This window comes from Dermochelys coriacea, chromosome 12 (assembly GCF_009764565.3).
Source record: "Dermochelys coriacea isolate rDerCor1 chromosome 12, rDerCor1.pri.v4, whole genome shotgun sequence".
Lineage (NCBI taxonomy): Eukaryota > Metazoa > Chordata > Testudines > Dermochelyidae > Dermochelys > Dermochelys coriacea.
Window position 1 is genome coordinate 16,575,590 of NC_050079.1, and position 19,054 is coordinate 16,594,643.

General features: G+C 38.5%; 1 protein-coding gene across 3 annotated transcripts in view; it reads right to left on the minus strand.

The window, feature by feature from the left end:
- Nucleotides 1–5,014: 5,014 nt before the first annotated feature.
- ADCY7 (adenylate cyclase 7) overlaps nucleotides 5,015–19,054 on the minus strand; it is a 119,282-nt gene continuing 105,242 nt past the window's right edge. For 2 of the 3 annotated variants that reach the window (XM_043494964.1, XM_043494963.1), the window contains exons 17-27: nucleotides 17,974–18,111; nucleotides 16,939–17,001; nucleotides 15,855–15,917; nucleotides 13,310–13,482; nucleotides 11,535–11,616; nucleotides 10,106–10,261; nucleotides 8,954–9,100; nucleotides 8,315–8,422; nucleotides 6,701–6,815; nucleotides 5,865–5,989; nucleotides 5,015–5,746 (exon numbers count right to left, since the gene is read on the minus strand). In XM_043494964.1, coding sequence (XP_043350899.1) covers nucleotides 5,600–5,746; nucleotides 5,865–5,989; nucleotides 6,701–6,815; nucleotides 8,315–8,422; nucleotides 8,954–9,100; nucleotides 10,106–10,261; nucleotides 11,535–11,616; nucleotides 13,310–13,482; nucleotides 15,855–15,917; nucleotides 16,939–17,001; nucleotides 17,974–18,111 — 1,317 coding nt within the window. In that variant the 3' untranslated portion in view covers nucleotides 5,015–5,599. The remainder of the gene's footprint in view (nucleotides 5,747–5,864; nucleotides 5,990–6,700; nucleotides 6,816–8,314; nucleotides 8,423–8,953; nucleotides 9,101–10,105; nucleotides 10,262–11,534; nucleotides 11,617–13,309; nucleotides 13,483–15,854; nucleotides 15,918–16,938; nucleotides 17,002–17,973; nucleotides 18,112–19,054) is intronic. The other variant, XM_038368412.2, reaches the window with a different exon arrangement.

Sequence of the window (19,054 nt, forward strand, 5' to 3'; positions counted from 1 at the left end):
TTCTAATGCATACACATCTAATCGTGAATTTGGATGGACTAACTCATCATTTTCAAGGGATATGTCAGGCCCAACGTAATTGTGGCTACATAATCTGCCTATACCACTATTTATCCAGTAGTATTCCAAAGCCATTTACAAACTTTCAGATCTGGCCCACTTGAATGCACGCAAACTTTCTTTTAAATAAGTATATAGCCTTTATGGGTGCAAAAGAAAAACTTCTTTCTCAATGGAAGCTGCTTTAATTAGTGGAAGATGCTACATTGAGGCTGTATAAATGTAGCTTAGGCTTCTTTCATGACCTTGCTCTGTTTATCACTTTCAACCAACTAGAGTGTTTATAATGTTGCTGCTAATTATTGCAGCTATCAGGACAATAGGTTAAGAATGCCTAGCCAAGATGCATTACTCTGAGTAAGGTAATTAAACAGTGACATTAACAAATCTCTTGCCAAAAGATTCCATAAACCTCTAAGAGGGCTTGAGCACTCAAAGTTTCAAACTCCCAGACTGTGAACCCAGCTCAGATAATTAGCAGTTATTTCCTAGGTGACTAAGATGGAGAGCTTTAACTCAGTTGGAATAGCTGAGCTGGTGTAGGAGAGAGACAAGGAAAGTACTGTTTTAATGGCTGCCATTCTCCACTGATCCTTAGTCTACTTTGGTGACTAAGTTGAGGATGAGTAAAACCTGCAAGCTCCCCAGCATCACTCTGATTAAGCATGTACCACTTCCTTTCCCAAGGTAGGTTTGCACTGTCATTGCATATCATGGGTCCACTCCTTCTCACAGCCACCAGATTTTTCCCAAGCCCCTTTCTTCCACAGCTTCTCTTGAATGTAATCAGGCTCCTTTCTCTTATTTCCACTATCCATAATCCTGCAATAATACACTATCTATTCCCCTTTATTTTGGAAATACAATTTCTCCTCTCACCTTTTGTCTTATACATACCTGTCTCAGGTTCCCAGCAGTCCCTATCATGTTGACAAGAAAATGCTTGAACTGCACCTAATCAGCAATTATGCAGTTAGTGGAGATGGGCTGCACATGATTTGTGAATTTACTTTGGGGTGTTCAAGTGCTCTATGCTGACTACCTAGACATGCAGTTACTACATGTTCTAGTGCACTATGCATCTAGGCAAATACTCTAAATTAGGAGATGATAGAGGCGTAAACCCACTCTGGATAAATTAGAGAAATTACTCTCCAGTTCTCAAAAGATCAATCATGAGTTCATGATTACATATTTTCAAGTGAAGAGTCTAGTTGTAATTAGGCTTAAGTTGCATAACAGGTGAAGAAATATGAAGGCTCATGTAGGAATCTGCTTTAGATGTTATGTTCCAACAAATAATTACAAGGCAAGCAAGTTTCAGAAAAGTCTTTATTTTAAAGTAAAAAAAAAAAAAGTTTGTTCTTTCTGTGCAGTAGTTAACTTACTCCATCCTTAAAAGTTACAGTATACAATCAGCTTTAAATTAGATAAATTGGCATTTCATATTTAAAGACTTGACAGTTTGTTTTTAAAGTCCTAATAGGTAAGTTTCACAGTTCTGGTAAAAGCATTCTGTATTACTAAGGCTCCATTTAAGACTTTAGCCAAAGAAATGACCCTTCATGTACACAATCTAAACATTTTAAAGTCACTCAAGGTGTCACGCGCCCCCCCCCCCACCAATATTCATGGCTTTCCAATGTTTCTGTGGGTGAGTCTTTCATATCACAAGGTGAATTGAGGATACAAAATGCTGTTAAATACTCTACAAAATTTCAAAGAGCTTAAGTTGATGTCCCTTTAAGATCAAATAGCAAATACAACCGGTAACAGAAAGACAACCCTACTTAATTTAGTCCAAGAGCTACAAGCTACTGAAAAATACTTTACATCACTTCCATAATTGAGAGCAAGCTGCAGCATATTAGCTTGAATGGCAATGCAAAGCAGTTCAGAATGTTGTTAAATATAGTTTAGTTCCACAATCCTAATTACATCTAAATCTCTAGTACTATTGTGGACAGTGCCATAATTTCAGAACTGGCTCTGTCCATAAGCAGACTTCATGATTCAAAATACTGAGGCAGTATGGTCTGTCAAACTGAAGTACTGTAGCAAAGGCCACTGAATGAAGCCTTAATGCTTCTTATAAAAACAAAAATAAATTAACATCTCAAAACTCATGCTTGTTAAATGTCTATCACCACAAATAAACAATATAAAAGCAATAGGGAACTGAAAGCTATTTGATAGAAATATACAAAAGGATACTAAATTACACTGACCTTTTTATTAGCACAAAGTTTAATACTTAAACTAGTTAATATATTATGAATCTGTTGACAGAAAGGAAACAGCCAACCTCAAACTAAAGTTGTCTAATATACTTTTTTTTGTAGGAGACTGCAGCAAAAGCAGTTTTGACCAACCACCCTCAGTAAGGCTTTAAAAACTAAGTTTTTAATCCACAGTAGGACATTACTCAGATTTGTTCCTGTCATGAAACACAGGCACTTTCCAAGAAATTACACAGTAATTAGAAAACAGCAGTGGTGCAGGCAACAATTGTTAAAGAGACAATTTGGAGTCATATGCCCTCATACTAAAATTGAAATATTGGCAAATGCTGCTTTGTGTGTGGTGTAATAAATTATCTGAACATAGCACTTTATACTGAACAAATACTTGAATTTATTGTAACCACTTCACTTTCTAGTCACAATATATACAGGGAATGGAGGAAAAGCAGCCTTTCCTGATTAATGTTTATACTTGAACACCAGGTGTTATCTTTCTGAGACACTATCTTCCTCATAACCAAAATTTTGTAGTAGGAGGTCTTGACATGATTATGTATAGTAGGAACTTGTTAGTTGAAATTTAAAGCTAATTACACTCACCTGAATAAACTTTAAAGGAAAAATATGAACATTAAACTAATAGAATTGGACTTACTATAGATGACTGTTTAACTTTTACTAACACCCACCATGGAATAAACTAAGTGGAGTAGCTCTCAGGAGCATGGTTCTATTATGTAGGCCATGATGAAACATTTCCACCATAAAAGTGATTTTTTTCCACACATCCTTCTGTAATATTAAATCGAATCCTTTAAACAAACAGAACAATCAGATAAAATTCAGGTTTGTGCTATGTATAAAACAGTTACCTAAATTGAGCATACAAAATGTATGCGGAGTAATTAGGGGCACAAAATACAAGTTGAGTGAACATATACATCATATTGGCTATTCTGTTTTGAAAGTTTGTCCCTTGGCTCCTTGCACTAACTCAGATTAAAGAAAAAACATTTTTATTTGACCTACCGTAAAATAACTATAATAAAGTATGTCAGATTCTACCTAGTTCAAAACATTTTTTGGCCAAGAATTTCACTAAAGATGTACCCCTTCTTCATGTAGGTCCTACTACTAAAATGTTTTGTGCTCTGGTTCTGAAGAGTTAATTAAACAAAGGGGTACCATTTCTAGCAAATAGCTAGTTAGCCCAAAGCTGAATACTTGCATATTTCTTAAAAATTAATGTACATTTATATACATCTATGTCTGTACTTTCCTTGTGAGATACACACCTCATAAGGGGTAAAATGCTGAAGATCAGCTGTATCCTTACTCTACAGAGAAATAGTGGCCCCAAGTTACAAATTTGCCTCAAATTTTTTTAGAACCTATGTAATATGGAGCTCAGTTTGATTGGCTGTTTCCAGAGTTGTCCCAATCCTTTAAAGACTGCTGGTGCAAAATGGTCAAAAAAAAAACATGTTGAGGGCATTTATTCCACAGAGAACATAAAATGGAAAAAAATACATATTGATAACATTGACTTCTGAAGATATCAGACATGTCAAATGTTTAGAAACATGCACAGCTCTGAGAACACAGGCATAAGTGATTAGTTTGGAAGGGTTGTCAAAGGGTAAGTGCAACCTAGCTTCAAAGTTTGCCTCAGGTCACAAATCGGGGGTGGGGGGGGGAGAATTGGTCTTGTATTTGCCTTTATCACAAAAACACTACACAATTTGAGTGGCTGTTTCTTGTCAAGAGAAGGTCTGAGCAGGAGAATAGCTGGCAGGTCAGAATTAAGGTGCACTGAAAGATCTGTTAAGGGAAGTTTGCACATCAGCTGCTGGTATCCTGCCTGACTGGCCAATGCAGTTTATACTTTCACCTTCATAAGCACCAGATCCTGACTAATACGTTAAATGCAAAGGTTGTTAATGACAAGAAAAAAGTTGGGATAGCAATTCTGTATGCCTCAGAAACAAATCAGCAGTTTGAGGGACTGGCCTCATCCAGGCAAGGGAAACCAAATGAGAGAACCACACGTACTCCTTTTCTTTTTGCGAATACAGACCAACAAGGCTGCTACTCTGAAACCTGTCATCACAAAACACAGTATAAATATACACAAGCAAAGGGCATGATTGCAGTGAATGCAATACTCACATTTCTGTGCTACTCCCATTTACTGTCTCACTGCAACATGCACATCCCTAAATGGGCTTTCACTCTCCGGAAATAGTCTGGATTTCTTCAAAGTCAAAAGACTAATTCTGAAGGTCAAAGTGGCTTACTTCCAATACCTACTAAAACAGTTGTTTTCATCTCATCTAAGAAATGAAATATGGTTTGTCCCTTGGTATAGTGAAAAGCAGGGTAAAAAAAGCAACATGGGTTGTATTCATACAAGGTATTTTGAACCAACTTCAGACAAAAATCATTTCCTGTATAACTGCTGATCGAGAAAGGCTTTACATAATGTGGGGGGAGGCATAAGTTTGTGGAAAAGTCATCAAGGGACAGAGGAATGTGAATTATTGCACAATTACTCTTTCCAAAAGGAGCTAGAATATAATCACCATATAATAAACTGTAGTTTGCTTGTGAACCCCCCCTTCCCCAGCAGTCTTTTGTCATGAAAACAGCTTTGCACTAAAGACCATGCATGGTCCAAATGTACTGTCACTTTTTCTTAAGGTCTCTGACAAGTGCAACACTGCTAGCAGATCTAACAAAGAATGAGGCAGTGGAATCATAAGTATAGGATTAGAAGAGACCTCAAGAGGTCAAGTCTAATCTCCTGCACTCAAGGCAGGACTACATAATAACTAGACCATTCCTGACAGGTGTTTGTCTAACCTGTTCTTAAAAACCTCCAATGATGGATATTCCATAACCTTCCTAGGCAATTTATTCCAATGCTTAGCTACCCTGACAGTCAGGAAGTTTTTCCTAACGTGTGTTTTAACTGGGAAATTAGTTCAACAGTGCATCTGCATGTGCTATTAAAGCCTTTAATCTACCAGATTGCATGTAGGAAAGGAAATACTAGGAAATGCTGCAAGACAATTCCAGAAAAATCTTGAAATTATCCCAGAAACAGGCAGTCCACAATTGCTTCAAGGCATTTTCTGACTTCTTTTAAAGTCAGTCTCCTACCTTGAGATGCAGAGGGACCATTAGTAGTACACATACATTTGGAATGATCTCCTTTACATAAGGAAGGAAATTTTAAGACTTCATAGAAGGGAAGTGGTGGCTAAAAATACTTTTTGACAAACTTCGTTACAGATTCAGTTCAATCCAATACCTTGGGATTTGGCTGTATCAGTACACACAAAGTAAGTCCTTAGTTCTCCCTTTCCTTTGACATTAATGAGTCCCCTACATTCACATGAATATCCCAGTTTCTGTAATATTTTGCTCGTCTCTTCTGTAACCTGAGTGAAACAGAAATAGTGAAATTCTTGTAAATCACCATGGAAATGAACTTTGAGCATTAATCAATAAAAATGTAAAAGTAGTTTTCTAGAAACATCTGAATGCCCGTCTTTGTACCTGGATTTTTCCAAGTTCACCAGTACTCTCCATCCTGCTAGCGACATTGACAGTGTTGCCCCAGATATCATACTGGGGTTTACGAGCACCAATCACACCTGCTATTACAGGCCCATGGTTTATCCCTACAGAAATAAAAGTACATGCCCTTAGAGTTAATATAATTTTGCACTTCAATAACTCCTTCCAGCAGAGGACCACTTTAGTGACTTAGAACCATCAATGAATATAGCCTCACTGCACCCTTTGGGGATAAAGAAGCACAGAGAGGAAGTGACTTGCCCAGGGTAAAGGGAAGTTTGTGGCAGAGTTGAGCATGTCATCCAGATCTCCTATCTCACTGACCTGTGCGATAAGCAAAAGTCCACCCTTCCTGCACTTCATGTAGAACATTAACCGTCTAATAACAATCCTAGAATTGCCATGTAACGAGCCAACAGCAGCACACTATCCAGCTCTCTCATCACCCCCATATCCAACCAGCAAACAAACCATACTCTCCCTCTCCTCCCCATTTGCAGCTGCAGCATTATTTCCCCTTTTTCCACACCCAGTACCAGAACATCCCTGAATATTGCAGGAATATCAGGATGATGAGACTACAGCCACAATCCAAGGTTAGATGTGGAACCTCACGGCTTGGCGCATTTCAAAGCTGGACTAGACAATGTTCTGTCTCTTAGTATTTATATTATGCTTATTACCATAATATTCATAATGTTCAGTGTCAAGAATAATTCAGCACTGACTGGTCGCTTGACCATCTAATAATCCTTTTCCAGCTCTAGTTTTTGCGAAGCTTCTAGCATTCACATCCTGTATGAAACTGAACTTACCAACCCGTAGGCGGAAATTGTTAAAGGAATGTCTGTTGATGCCATCTAGTTTACTCATCAAGGCAATTCCATACTCCACCATGATCCCAATTTGAGCATGCTGTCTCTCCTGGTCCTAGGTAATTTATAATGGATATTAATGCCTTAATATGCAAGACCATGTCAAGCTCTCAGTGTAATGAATGGCAACTGTCCGTCTCAAAGGACAATGATGTAAGCACCAAAGCAGTTCAGTTATTGTGTGTCGTGCTACTGCAGCATGAATGGTCACTGTAATGCTGTTTTCTGATTAAGTCCAGTACTATCAATTAATTACATATCAATTTATAAAGACTGGAGGCCAAATCCATGTCAAGCCCCAGGTGAAATAAGATACCATTACACAATCACAGCTCAGATCAGTTCAGATGAACATGCACAATAATTAAAATGATTATTAAAGTAAATTGGGTCTGGCTGGCAAAAGGAGAGCCTGCTCTGCTTAGTATTCATAAACCTGGCTCTTTACATCTCTTTCCAGACTTTAGTGCAGATTTAAAATTAAGTGTCCTGTATGTACAGCACATGTACTCTCACTCCTCACACCAAAACCTCCTGGTGATGGGCCTGAACCAAAAGCCTGGTTTTAAACACCTCTTTGCTACAGGGTGTTTGAAATTTAGATCTGATTTTTGCTACTTGAGTTTATTGTTATACCATGTTCTCTACATAGATAACAATTATATTAGTCAATTTGCCATCAAATCCTGAATCCAAATCAAACATGGCTGAGGTTGTTAGTTCTTTGGTATCAATAGCCCCTCAGTACTCCTACCATTCAAGCTATTCTGTTGCATCCCCAGGAACATTCAAGCTCCTGTAGTCAAAGATTCTTGAGAATTTAAAGAAAAACGATGTTGGTTTTTGATTTAATATCTGCTCTCGAGGAACAGAACCACAAATAAATGAAAAAAGAAAAGGAGTACTTGTGGCACCTTAGACTAACAAACTTATTAGAGCATAAGCTTTCGTGAGCTACAGCTCACTTCATCGGATGCATTCAGCTGTAGCTCACGAAAGCTTATGCTCTAATAAATGTGTTAGTCTTGAAGGTGCCACAAGTACTCCTTTTCTTTTTGCGAATACAGACTAACACGGCTGCTACTCTGAAATAAATGAAAGTTAGTCAAAATCACAAGTTTCCCAGTGCTTTGAATCACAGAATAATGTAGAAACAGTTGTAAACAAGAAAACAGCAAATTGATTTTAAAGGAAATAAGCTGACACCAGCTTCACTGGTCTGGTATTAAAGAGTGATGAATTCTCTGCTGTATGTAGAGCTGTAATTCCATCACATATGACATCTTGGTGACATTTTAAACCACAGTATTAGTTCTCAACACCAGAACTCAAATATTGGAATTATAGCCTTAATTTTGGAACATTTTAGAAATATTATTTATAATGTGATACAAAATACAGCCTCAGAATATATTTCCCATCCTCCTCTTCCATACCTGAGACTACGATTGCTGATAACTTTCATCTTCCTTTCCATCCCACTACACTCTGTCCCCTACATAGATATGGACAATTAGAATTCTAAATGTGTTTATATTTCCAAAGGGATCATACCTGATTGTTCTCTTGGCCTGGTGCAACACTAAGGCCTGCTGCTGCCATGTAAGTGCTTCCAATGGTTTTGATTTTTTCAACACCACTAAATTTAGGTTTTAACAATAGCTGTTTGGAAGAAAGAAACTAAATTATAATTTGAGACCTTAATGCCTTATATCCCCATGTGTTCTCACCAGCGATCTTGTATTCCCCCTACCACATTCATAAGATTTATCTCTAGATAGAATACGTCACTATTGGAGAAAACATACATTTTAAATAACAAAGCATGGAAGATTTCTTTTACTGCTGTTTCCCTCCACCCATCCCCTTTTTTGGACATACATCATAGAAATGCAGTAAATCCTGCAACCCAGTAATAAAATCTGTGACAGATCAGAATTTGCATCATGAGGAAAAACACTAAGTCTTGTTTATACTGTACTATTAAAGGGTTAGATGGTCTAACTACATGAGTACATCAGATGGAAATGATTAGATTTCACTTTCCAAGACGAAGGCTGAACTGAGAATCCTGGTTCATCTTACTACATTCTTTCACTTTTCATGGTTCCTACATTGAAACACTGCTCTAGACAGACATTTTATATTGTAATCATGTAAATCCAAGCTAGGTGTGCCTGAAAGTTGAAATACCTCATCAAAATCAGCAATGATTTCGTTCAGCAGCCGCAAGCACTCCAGTCCCTCTTTATTGACATCACATTCGGTATAAAACACCTTAAAATCAGGTACTGATGCAAACATGACACAGACACAGTCATAAGACTGATGGTACCAATCCTGTTGGAAAGCAATAGTAATTTCACAGGTTTCAGAGTAGCAGCCATATTAGTCTGTATCCGCAAAAAGAAAAGGAGTACTTGTGGCACCTTAGAGACTAACAAATTTATTTGAGCGTAAGCTTTCGTGAGCTACAGCTCACTTCATCGGATGCATTCAGTGGAAAATACTGTATTTTCCACTGAATGCATCCGATGAAGAGAGCTGTAGCTCACGAAAGCTTACACTCAAATAAATTTGTTAGTCTCTAAGGTGCCACAAATAATTTCAGAGTTTCCCTGTAATCCCACAGTGTGTAACCAAAATTGCATTCAGCTTTTAGAACCTTTAAATACACCTATGACTAGACATTAACCAAGTTAAGCCACTGGAACTCAGCAAAATTAACAGGAGGACCATATTTTCCTATTTTTAGGAAAATCAGAATTTTAAGTGCTGAGAATGAAATCCAGTCAGATACCCCCAGCTACATTCTGCACACTGACTTCCCTCTCTGCTACAATAGCCCCCATCCTGCCAGCTCAGTCAATCCAGTGACTCACTATGGAGGTGTTGGCAGAGTGAGGTGCAGGGTCTAAGAAGCGTCGCTATCATCTGCCATCAGGGTGCTGCCAAGTGGATGCTGTCTGCCCCTCAGCTAGCTCCTTATAGGAATTAAATGAATCAGCTCTGTCAAATGGGGTCTTTGGAGAGGTGAGTCCTAACATCACCTCTGAACCAATTATCAGTGCCAAAGCCAATGATCATTTCTGATGTGGATTTCCATGCCCCACTCTTGCCAGTGCTAAAAGCAAGCATTCATTTAAACTGAAGTCCTCTTAATGCCATGGGGGTAGCAGCTCCTTGGGCTTGGGAAGGCCATGGGATTCTCATATCGTGGGTCAAGAAGAGGGAGGAACAGAGGAAGCAAGCAGTAGCTTGTAACCCATTCATGGGTGGTGAGGTTCCATTCTCACTGGAGTCTCATTTACCATCCTTCCTACGAATACAGTAGATTAAATATACCTCATTTAATTTGTCACCAATGAAATGAGCAGCAACATGTGCCGGAAGGACATTTTCCAGCAAGAGCCTGTTTACGTTCTCCATGGTTTCAAATTGTTCATGTTCTTTTTTAAATTTATTCTTCCACAAGCAATCTAGTCGACAGTAATACTCAATCTGCAAACAAGAATTCATACAGTAAAATAAACCCCCAGAGCTCTGAAATAAGAGTTTACAGGTTTCAAATCAAGTGCAAAAGTGACAGCCAAGTTTTGTCAGGACACTTCGGATCCAAACGGCCACTGAAATTATGACTGAAAACCTGCACAAGCACCTGTTTGTGAAAACAGAAGTCACATCTACACAAGCCAACAGCCATTTGTGCATGCAACTCAACTGGCATCAGATGTACAATTTGCACATAGAATCAGAGGACTGGAAGGGACCTCGAGAGGTCACCTAGTCCAGTCCCCTGCACTCATGGCAGGACTAAGTCTTATCTAGACCATCCCTGACAGGTGTTTGTCCAACCTGCCCTTAAAAATCTCCAATGATGGAGATTCCACAACTTCCCTAAGCAATTTATTACAGTGCTTAACCACTCTAACAATTAGGAAGTTTTTCCTAATGTCCAACCTAAACCTCCCTTGCTGCAATTTAAGCCCACTGCTTCTTGTCCTTGTGACGTTACGTTTAATAGCCTTTACGCAAATATCCTTATGACGCATCTTCGTTATGTCATATCTGTATTTTATGCAAGATGGCTCATGTAAGATATCATTGGAAAGGTTATGATTTACTGAATGGGATTATCCAATTTGTATGCATGTACCATTTCTGTATCTAAAGTTAGGAATATGGACTAGGTAACAATTACAACTGGATGCATATTGGGAAGACACCCACCAGATGACAGGCCACCAGATTTGATGGGCCATTAGGAAGGAACTACAAGACTGTGAAGATACTAATCTCTCCCCCTCCTGGGATGTAACTGTGACACTATTAGGTCAGGTGGTCTTGTCACTTGATACTAAACATTATCTAAATCATTGTAAAGCACATCTGAATTTTTATTATAATTCAATTTAATAATTACACTTTAGTTTAATAAGTATATTTATTTTGAATATTGCAGAGTCCCAAACCACCCTGCCAGAAGGGTAGAAGGTGATTTATAAATACAATTAAAAGTGACTAGACAATGTAGATTCTGGGTGCCCAATTTTGTGAGTGCAATATCAGAAGCCACTTTTAAAAGTTTGTGTCTTCAGAGTTAGAATCCAAAATACTATTGAAAAATGTGTAAAAATCTTTCCCTCCTTTCCCAAACACTATAAAAATGATTTTTTTGGTGTCTAGGACAAACTACAGAGATAGAAAAGAGGTGTCTTTTATTTAACTCAACTATCATTGAGTGAAAAGGACTGTGGGGTTCTTTTATCCATACCTGTCTTGAAAATAGGATCAGAGTTATGTAAAACAGAGCCAGGTATAACTTAGTCATCTCTACTGGATCTCTCATGAAAAACCTGGAATACAGAAAAGCAACATACAATTGTCATTTTGAATATTTTGGAATCTCTGGATGTTTCGAAACAGAACCTCCTTGTGTTCCAAAGTACTCTTTAACAGAAACAACACAAGTGACAGTCCCCCAATTTTAACATAGCCTCTCTGCTTATGGGTCCTGTCTACATAGCTATTTGCCTGCATCTTAATGGAGCTTTTCAATCATATTGAGCTAACACATTTGAAAATCACACCCCTTTTTGCCCAGCAAGACATAACCACAGAGGCTTAAAGTAGGAAACAGCTTCCTTGCTTGTGATGGACAAAGAGACTAAGAGCTTGTCTACAAGAAAACTGGAACTGAAATCAATCAATCAACCTGCTGTAGTTCACACCTTTAGATATTTCAGTGCAAGTCTGAGTGGACACACTTATTTTGGAATAAGAGTATTCCATGTCACACTTCCCATCCACTCAGATTCTCACTGAAATAACTAAGTGTGAATTACAACTGGTTTAGCTTTGGTTCCAGTTTGTGCATTAGACCAGCCTCAAGTCTCAGCACACTCAAGCTATCTTTTGGCTTGATCCCACAGCTCAGATAACTGCCACGCTATGAAACAACTTTGAGATTGAACCCAGAAGATTTGCAAATGAGCACACAAAGCTTCCCACATGGTACACGCAATTTATTTTATGGCTTTGCCCTGTTCAGTTAGACTGGAGGAGTTAAATGTTTGGTTTTTAAAAGTATTTGGAATCAGGAAAGTAATTTAGCAACAGTTAACTGTTGTGCTGATAAAAGTGGTATGATTAGCATTGCAGCAGATCGATTGATTGATTTCAGTTCCAGTTTTCTTGTAGACAAGCTCTTAGTCTCTTTGCCCATCACAAGCAAGGAAGCTGTTTCCTACTTTAAGCCTCTGTGGTTATGTCTTGCTAGGCAAAAAGGGGTGTGATTTTCAAACGTGTTAGCTCAATATGATTGAAAAGCCCCATTAAGATGCAGGCGAATAGCTATGTAGACAGGACCCATAAGCAGAGGGGCTATGTTAAAATTGGGGGACTGTCACTTGGGGGGTGTTTCTCCACAAACACTCATTCCCCATCAGCTCCGGACAAATATTGAATATTCCATGAATATAAATATCCTACCATTTTCATGTACAATGTAGACAAAGTGCCCTAGACTTTGCCACGCCATTCTTTCCCGATGGAAAGTGGAGCACAAAGTACCACACATCTTAGGGTTATTACATTGTGAAGTTTATTTTTAAAGACTATTTTAAAATGTGTGAAACGAGCAGCTATAGTAAGCTCACTTAAGAACCAGCTAAAGCCGATCTATTGACTGAATAACTCAGTATTATGGAGAATACCGCAGTTTTATGGAGGAGAATAGTCTTCTTCATAGTTATAGGTTGAGGCCAGCTTCCCCTGATAGGCTCAGTTTTCAAACTCCCCTCTAAAATTCCCAAAATGAAACCAGTCTCCCCAAGATTTCACATCCCACATCACAACTCATGCATGGTACAATTTTTATGGGAAGTCTGGTAAAATAATTTTTTTCTAAGATTATCATGTATAAAAAAATGTCCTAATGGCTTCTGGCTCAAAGTGTTGCAGTACCTCAAAATTCCAATGAAAGTGAAGGAATCTATCAACCCTTTTCCCAGAGAATTATTGTCCACTACTGGGGACTTCAGAGCATACCTTTCAGGATTAGCGGTGTCATTGGTGGAGCTTGCACTCAAGCTCTGATGGGTATTAAAGATGATGATGTACACAGTAACAGCGATGGACAGAAGGAGAACTTTGAGTTCGAAGCTCATCCGAAGGAATACAGAGCAAGCAATAAACCCTAATATGCAGCAATAAGTATAATACTGTAACAGAAGAAGTTAATGAGATGCTGAATAATTCACACTCTTAGGACAAAGTATATTTTACTGCTTGTAAGGCTAGGAATTTCATGGCTATCATAATTTAGATCAAGTAAAGAATTAAAGCAGTTGTCAGATAGAATCTGTTTTTTAGAAAAATTACTAAAAGACAGAATTTAGGCTTTTACCAATTTACCCTTTGATTTATCCAACATAAAACATCATTATATAAAAACCAGTTAAGCAACTCCTGGTACAAATGAAAGCAAAGCGCTTTTGACAAGGGGCTTTGTTTTCTATAACTTATTAGTTTTAAAAATGGATTTCTATTAATGTTTTGAAGATCAAGACTAATTTAGAGAAACAACATAGTCTAGTGACTTAAGCACAAGGCTGGGAACCAGGAACTTCAGGATACAACTACACTATTAAAAAAACACCACACAGCAGTGAGTCTCAGAGCCTGGATCAACTGACTGTCTTGTGCTTTGGAGCTAAAAGTAGCATTTTAGACATCGCTATTCAGGCAGAAGCCTGGGTTCCGAAACTGAGCAAGGCTCAGGCCTGAGCAAGTACATCTCCACTGCTATTGCTAGCCCATAGCAGAAGCCTCACAAACCTGATTCAGCTGACCCAGGTTCTGAGACTCACTGCGGTGTGGGTTTTCTGCAATGCAGATGTACTCTCAGAGTTCTAATCTGATTTTTGACAGTGACTCCCTTTGCTACCTTGGGCAAGTCACAGCCTCTTGGTGTCTCAATTTCCTCATCTGTGAAATAAAGATACTACCTCTACTTATTTACTTACCTGCTGGGTGGCTTTAATTAATGTTGTAAAGAATTTTGATGACTTGATCCAAAACCCAGTGAAGTCAATAGAAAAACTCCCATTCACTGCAGTGGGCCTTAGATCAGACTTTAGGCAAATCTTAAGTATTGTTTCACTTTCAAAATATTTACCAGTTTTACAATCACATTCTTTGTTTCTTTTGAGTATAAAGGAAAAAAATATGTACAAGGCACTGAACAAATTACTAAGATCTTTGTACCATAATGGTGATAACAGTGCAGGTATAACAAAGATACAGGGGCAGATCAATAGAGCTATCACAATTTACACCAACTGAGGATCTGCTCAATAGCATGTGATATACTGATTGGGCCAAACGTGTCCCATCAAAAGACCTTTGGCCTGATTTTCATAGATTCAGAGGCCAGAAGGGACCATTGTGATCATCTTGTCTGACCATCTGTATAACACAGGCCACAGAACTAACTCAAAATAATTCCTAAAGCGGATAGTTTTTAGAGCAACATCCAATCTTGATTTTAAAATGGTCAGTGATAGAGAATCCACCATAATGCTTGGTAAATTGTTACAATGGAGAATTACCCTCAATGACAAAAGTTTACACCTTATTTCCAGTCTGGATTTGTCCAGCTTCAATTTCCAGCCTTTGGAATGTGTTATACCTTTCTCTCCTAGATTGAAGACCATTAGTAAATTATTTGTTCCCCGGGTAGATACTTACAGACTGTAATCAAGTCACCTTTCTTTTTGTTCAGCTAAATAGATTGAGCTCTTTGAGAACACCGTATTCCAGTAGTGGTCACACCAGTGCCAAATACAGAAGTAAAATAACCTTTCTACTCCTACTTGAGATTCTCCTGTTTATGCATCCCAGGATCACATTCAAAGGTGCTGAGCGCTCAAAGTTTCCATCAGGCCTTTAAGAGTGAAATTCACTATAGGTATGTCAACACTGCAGCAGGGAAAGTACTTCTCAGTGCAGGAAGACAGACAATGCCAGCTCTACATGAGCCAGCATACAAAGAGTAGCAGCATAGCTGGGGGTAACCTAGGTGGCAGCTTGAGCTAACTGCCCAGTATGTACCAGGGGCTCTTGATGGGTTTGTACTCTGGCAGCACCTTCCCAGCTGCAGTGTAGACACACCATATATGCAAGAGGTCAGTGCATATTCATGTACCATTTAAGCCCTTCCCCCCCAGTATACCCAAATACACTTTGCAGTGCAATAAATGAGCCTGAATCAATATTTCAGTCATACCCACCATTTGTGTTCTTACTGCTTTTCTCAAATGCCAGCTTTGCTTTTCTAAAGTCTGAAATTTCCTGAAAGAGAAGCTATAAAAGCATCTTCTTTAGATTCTACCTAATGCAGGTAAATAGTATGATCGATCATAGACAGGACAGCTGGACTTGCAGAGGTGAAGCTTTGTGCACTCAATAATTAAAAAGCTATATTTTTAAAGAGCAAGGGGAAGATACCAAGCACCTGCCAGCTGTCAATATTAAACCCAGCATTTGAGATGTGTGTGTTTTAATCTTGGAAGAAAACTGGTGTTCTACTCACCGGCAAGGTGACATCCTTAGTATAGGATCCAGTAGAGTTCACAGTTGTACTTTTTTGAGTAGCCTGATTCACAGGCAAGAAAGAAAGGAAAAGTTGATTAGCAGCAGAATGAGATGTGTCCCGTACACAAACGGCACATCATTAGAGTGATGAGGGATTGCACAAAAAGGTCATGTCAGAACTTGCAGCATGTGTTTCAAAAATGGACCTAACTCAGAGCTGGGACACCAAGTGAGAAAACTTATTCATGACCATTTTGGTGACACTTCAATAGACTTTCATTTCTGAACATTAACTGCCAAAAGCTGAATACAAGGCCCCTGAAATCAATGAACAGACTCCCTTTGGAGGTCAATGGGAATTGGGTCAGTTCTTAAGTAAGTGCTAACTATTCTTTAATTTTAAAATATTTCCCACCTTTAAAAGCACATTCTTGTCTGTTTGGGCTATAAATTGAAACATCTACAAGACTAAACAAAAGTCCCTCAGGGGGAGGGATAGTTCAGTGGTTTGAACATTGGACTGCTAAACCCAGAGTTATGGGTTCGATCCTTGAGGGGGCCATTTTGGGATCGGGGCAAAAATTTGGGATTTGTCCTGCTTTGAGCAGGGGGTTGGACTAGATGATCTCCTGAGGTCCCTTCCAATCCTGATATTCTATGATTCTATGAAAAGACTAAATTGCCCAATAGGATTCTATGTAAAGTTTAACAGATAGATAATAGTACACTCTGTTGAACTGTATCAAATTGGTCCCCTAAGAAGACCTGAATTTCAAAAGGTGGTGAATACCCACAACTAACGACTTCAACTGGCGTCAGGAGTGCTCTACACTTCTGGTAGTTCCAGAAAGATGAACTACAAAACCATCTCTTGTAGAACCCACATAATGCAGGGAATTACATCTGTCAGAGCAAGCAGCTAGAAATGCTTACTGACAGGAGTTAACCTTTGTGTTGTCAATCATTTAAAAGCTCTATTTTCATAAAGGGAAGGGAAGTTACAGAGAACCTGCTAGCAAAATTACACAGAGCATTCCAGATCTCCGTTTTTATCTAGGAAATGGAAGCGGTGCTCTACTCACCACGAAGGTGACAACCTCATCATTTGATCCAGTTGCGTTTATGGATCTACTTTTTTCAGCAGGCTGATTCATTGCCAAGAAAGCATATAAAAGCTGATTAGCGGGCAGGGGCGGGAAAGTGGGGAGAGGGTCATTTGTTACAAATAATAGCACCAGCACCCCGGGGCCCTGGTCTGATTGCCCTCTGGGCCCTACTGTACCATAAATATTAAATATCAAATATCAATGAGGATGCTCTGTACACATGTGGCACATCGTCAAAGTGATCTGGGGTTGCAAGAAAAGGTCATGTCAAAACTTGACACACATTTTTCAAAAGTGAACCTGTTTTCAGAGCTGGGTGACCAAGCGAGAAAAGTTATTAATGAATATTTTGGTAACTTCTAAACAGATTTTTGCTTTTCAGTTTTATGGGCCAAAAGTCCAATACAACATGTACATTGAAGTCAATAAAAAGACTCGCTTTGGATTTCAATGAGAATTGAATCAGACCCTAAATCCTGTAGTCCTTACTTAAACTGAACTCCCACTATGGGAGTAACAACTGAGTAAACACGCCTGAATAGGACCATAAATATACCATAATGGCTTTGTTTTAAAACAGGGTCCGATTCATACTTTCCTTGATTTTCCCCCTCAGTGATCTTAGCTAGTGCAATGAAGAAGTGCCGTATTGCCTATACTTCATAAAACCACTACCCACTCACGCCAAATAATTTAATGTTATAAAAAAGCTGCAGTTCTCTTATAGAATAGTAATTATAACCAGCAGATACTATAAACCGACAGCCTGAAACAAAGAGAATGTGATATAATATATGGATTTCTGGTTCTACAAATTGTTTGGGTGTCTTTCCTCAGCATTCTGCTTTGCTCAACATACATCAGTTCAATGTTAAAAGCAAGTAGTGAAGAGTTAAACATCAGAAAATAGGGCCAAGAACATGGTAGATAGGAGAGGAGTGGGGTGATCAAGTCTGCAAAGGTTATAAAAGGAAAGAAATGCATAGAATAAAGACAAATGCAAGTACTTACCAAATTAAAAATGGCTATAATCAGCAATGCACCTATAGTGATGATTGCTAAAGGGAGTCTCACTAGAGGCATTGTTTCTACCTTATCCGAAATAGCACAAAGGTGGCGCATAGAAGGCCATTGTTCTGAGCAGCATTTCTGTAAAGGAAACAAGTTTGTCTTAACAAGATGCATTACATGTAGGCTTTAGTGTGCCAAGAGTCATAATTCTAGATACAAGAAAAAACATTTTGTCCATTGCACACACAGAAGTCTCAATATAGTATTAAACAATCACCAGAGCACAACAAGAAAATGTTATCTCTGTTTTAAACAGAGAAGTGTTGTTCTCTAATGGTCAGAGCAAGAGACTGAGAGCCAAGACACTAGGGTTGTATTCCCAGCTCTAGAACCGACTCACTGAAAGACACTGGACAAAAATCACAACTGTGCCTCAGTTTCCCCATTAATAAAATTGAGATAAATACTTTCTTATTCCACAGGGGATATTTCCTGCGACTCAGTTAATTTATGTTTTCAAAACATGTAACATGTCACCTAATGAAACATGCTAGAGAAATTATTATTAAAATGTTTACACTAAAATTTGCTAATTTTTCTTTTATACTTAAAACTAACAACTTAAAGGAGACCAAATAAAATAAACCAATCATACACCAAAAAGACCCCAAACCGGCACTTCCTATTATGGAAAAAAAAAATCTCTTTGCTAACGCATACATCTATGCAGAATGCAAACATTATGCCAATGTAACAAAAGCTTCTTATTCTGGGATACTGAATCCAAACTGTCCTTTTGTAGTACCCAGCTGCCAAAATCAAGCCTAATGCAATGTTGGTTATGGATTTCTTCTTTTTTCTTCCTTCCTGTGGCTCAGCAGAATACAATACAATACATGCAATTCAAGAAGGGTCTGCTACTTAATCCTGTAACAAAATTACCATTCATATATCAGGGTGCAGTGAATGCAGTATTTTGGCCTAAGAGTTTGTCTACACTGAAATTAGACACTTGCGGCTGGCCTCTGCTAGCTGACTGGGGCTCACAGGGCTCAGCTAAGTGGCTGATTAATTTGTGATG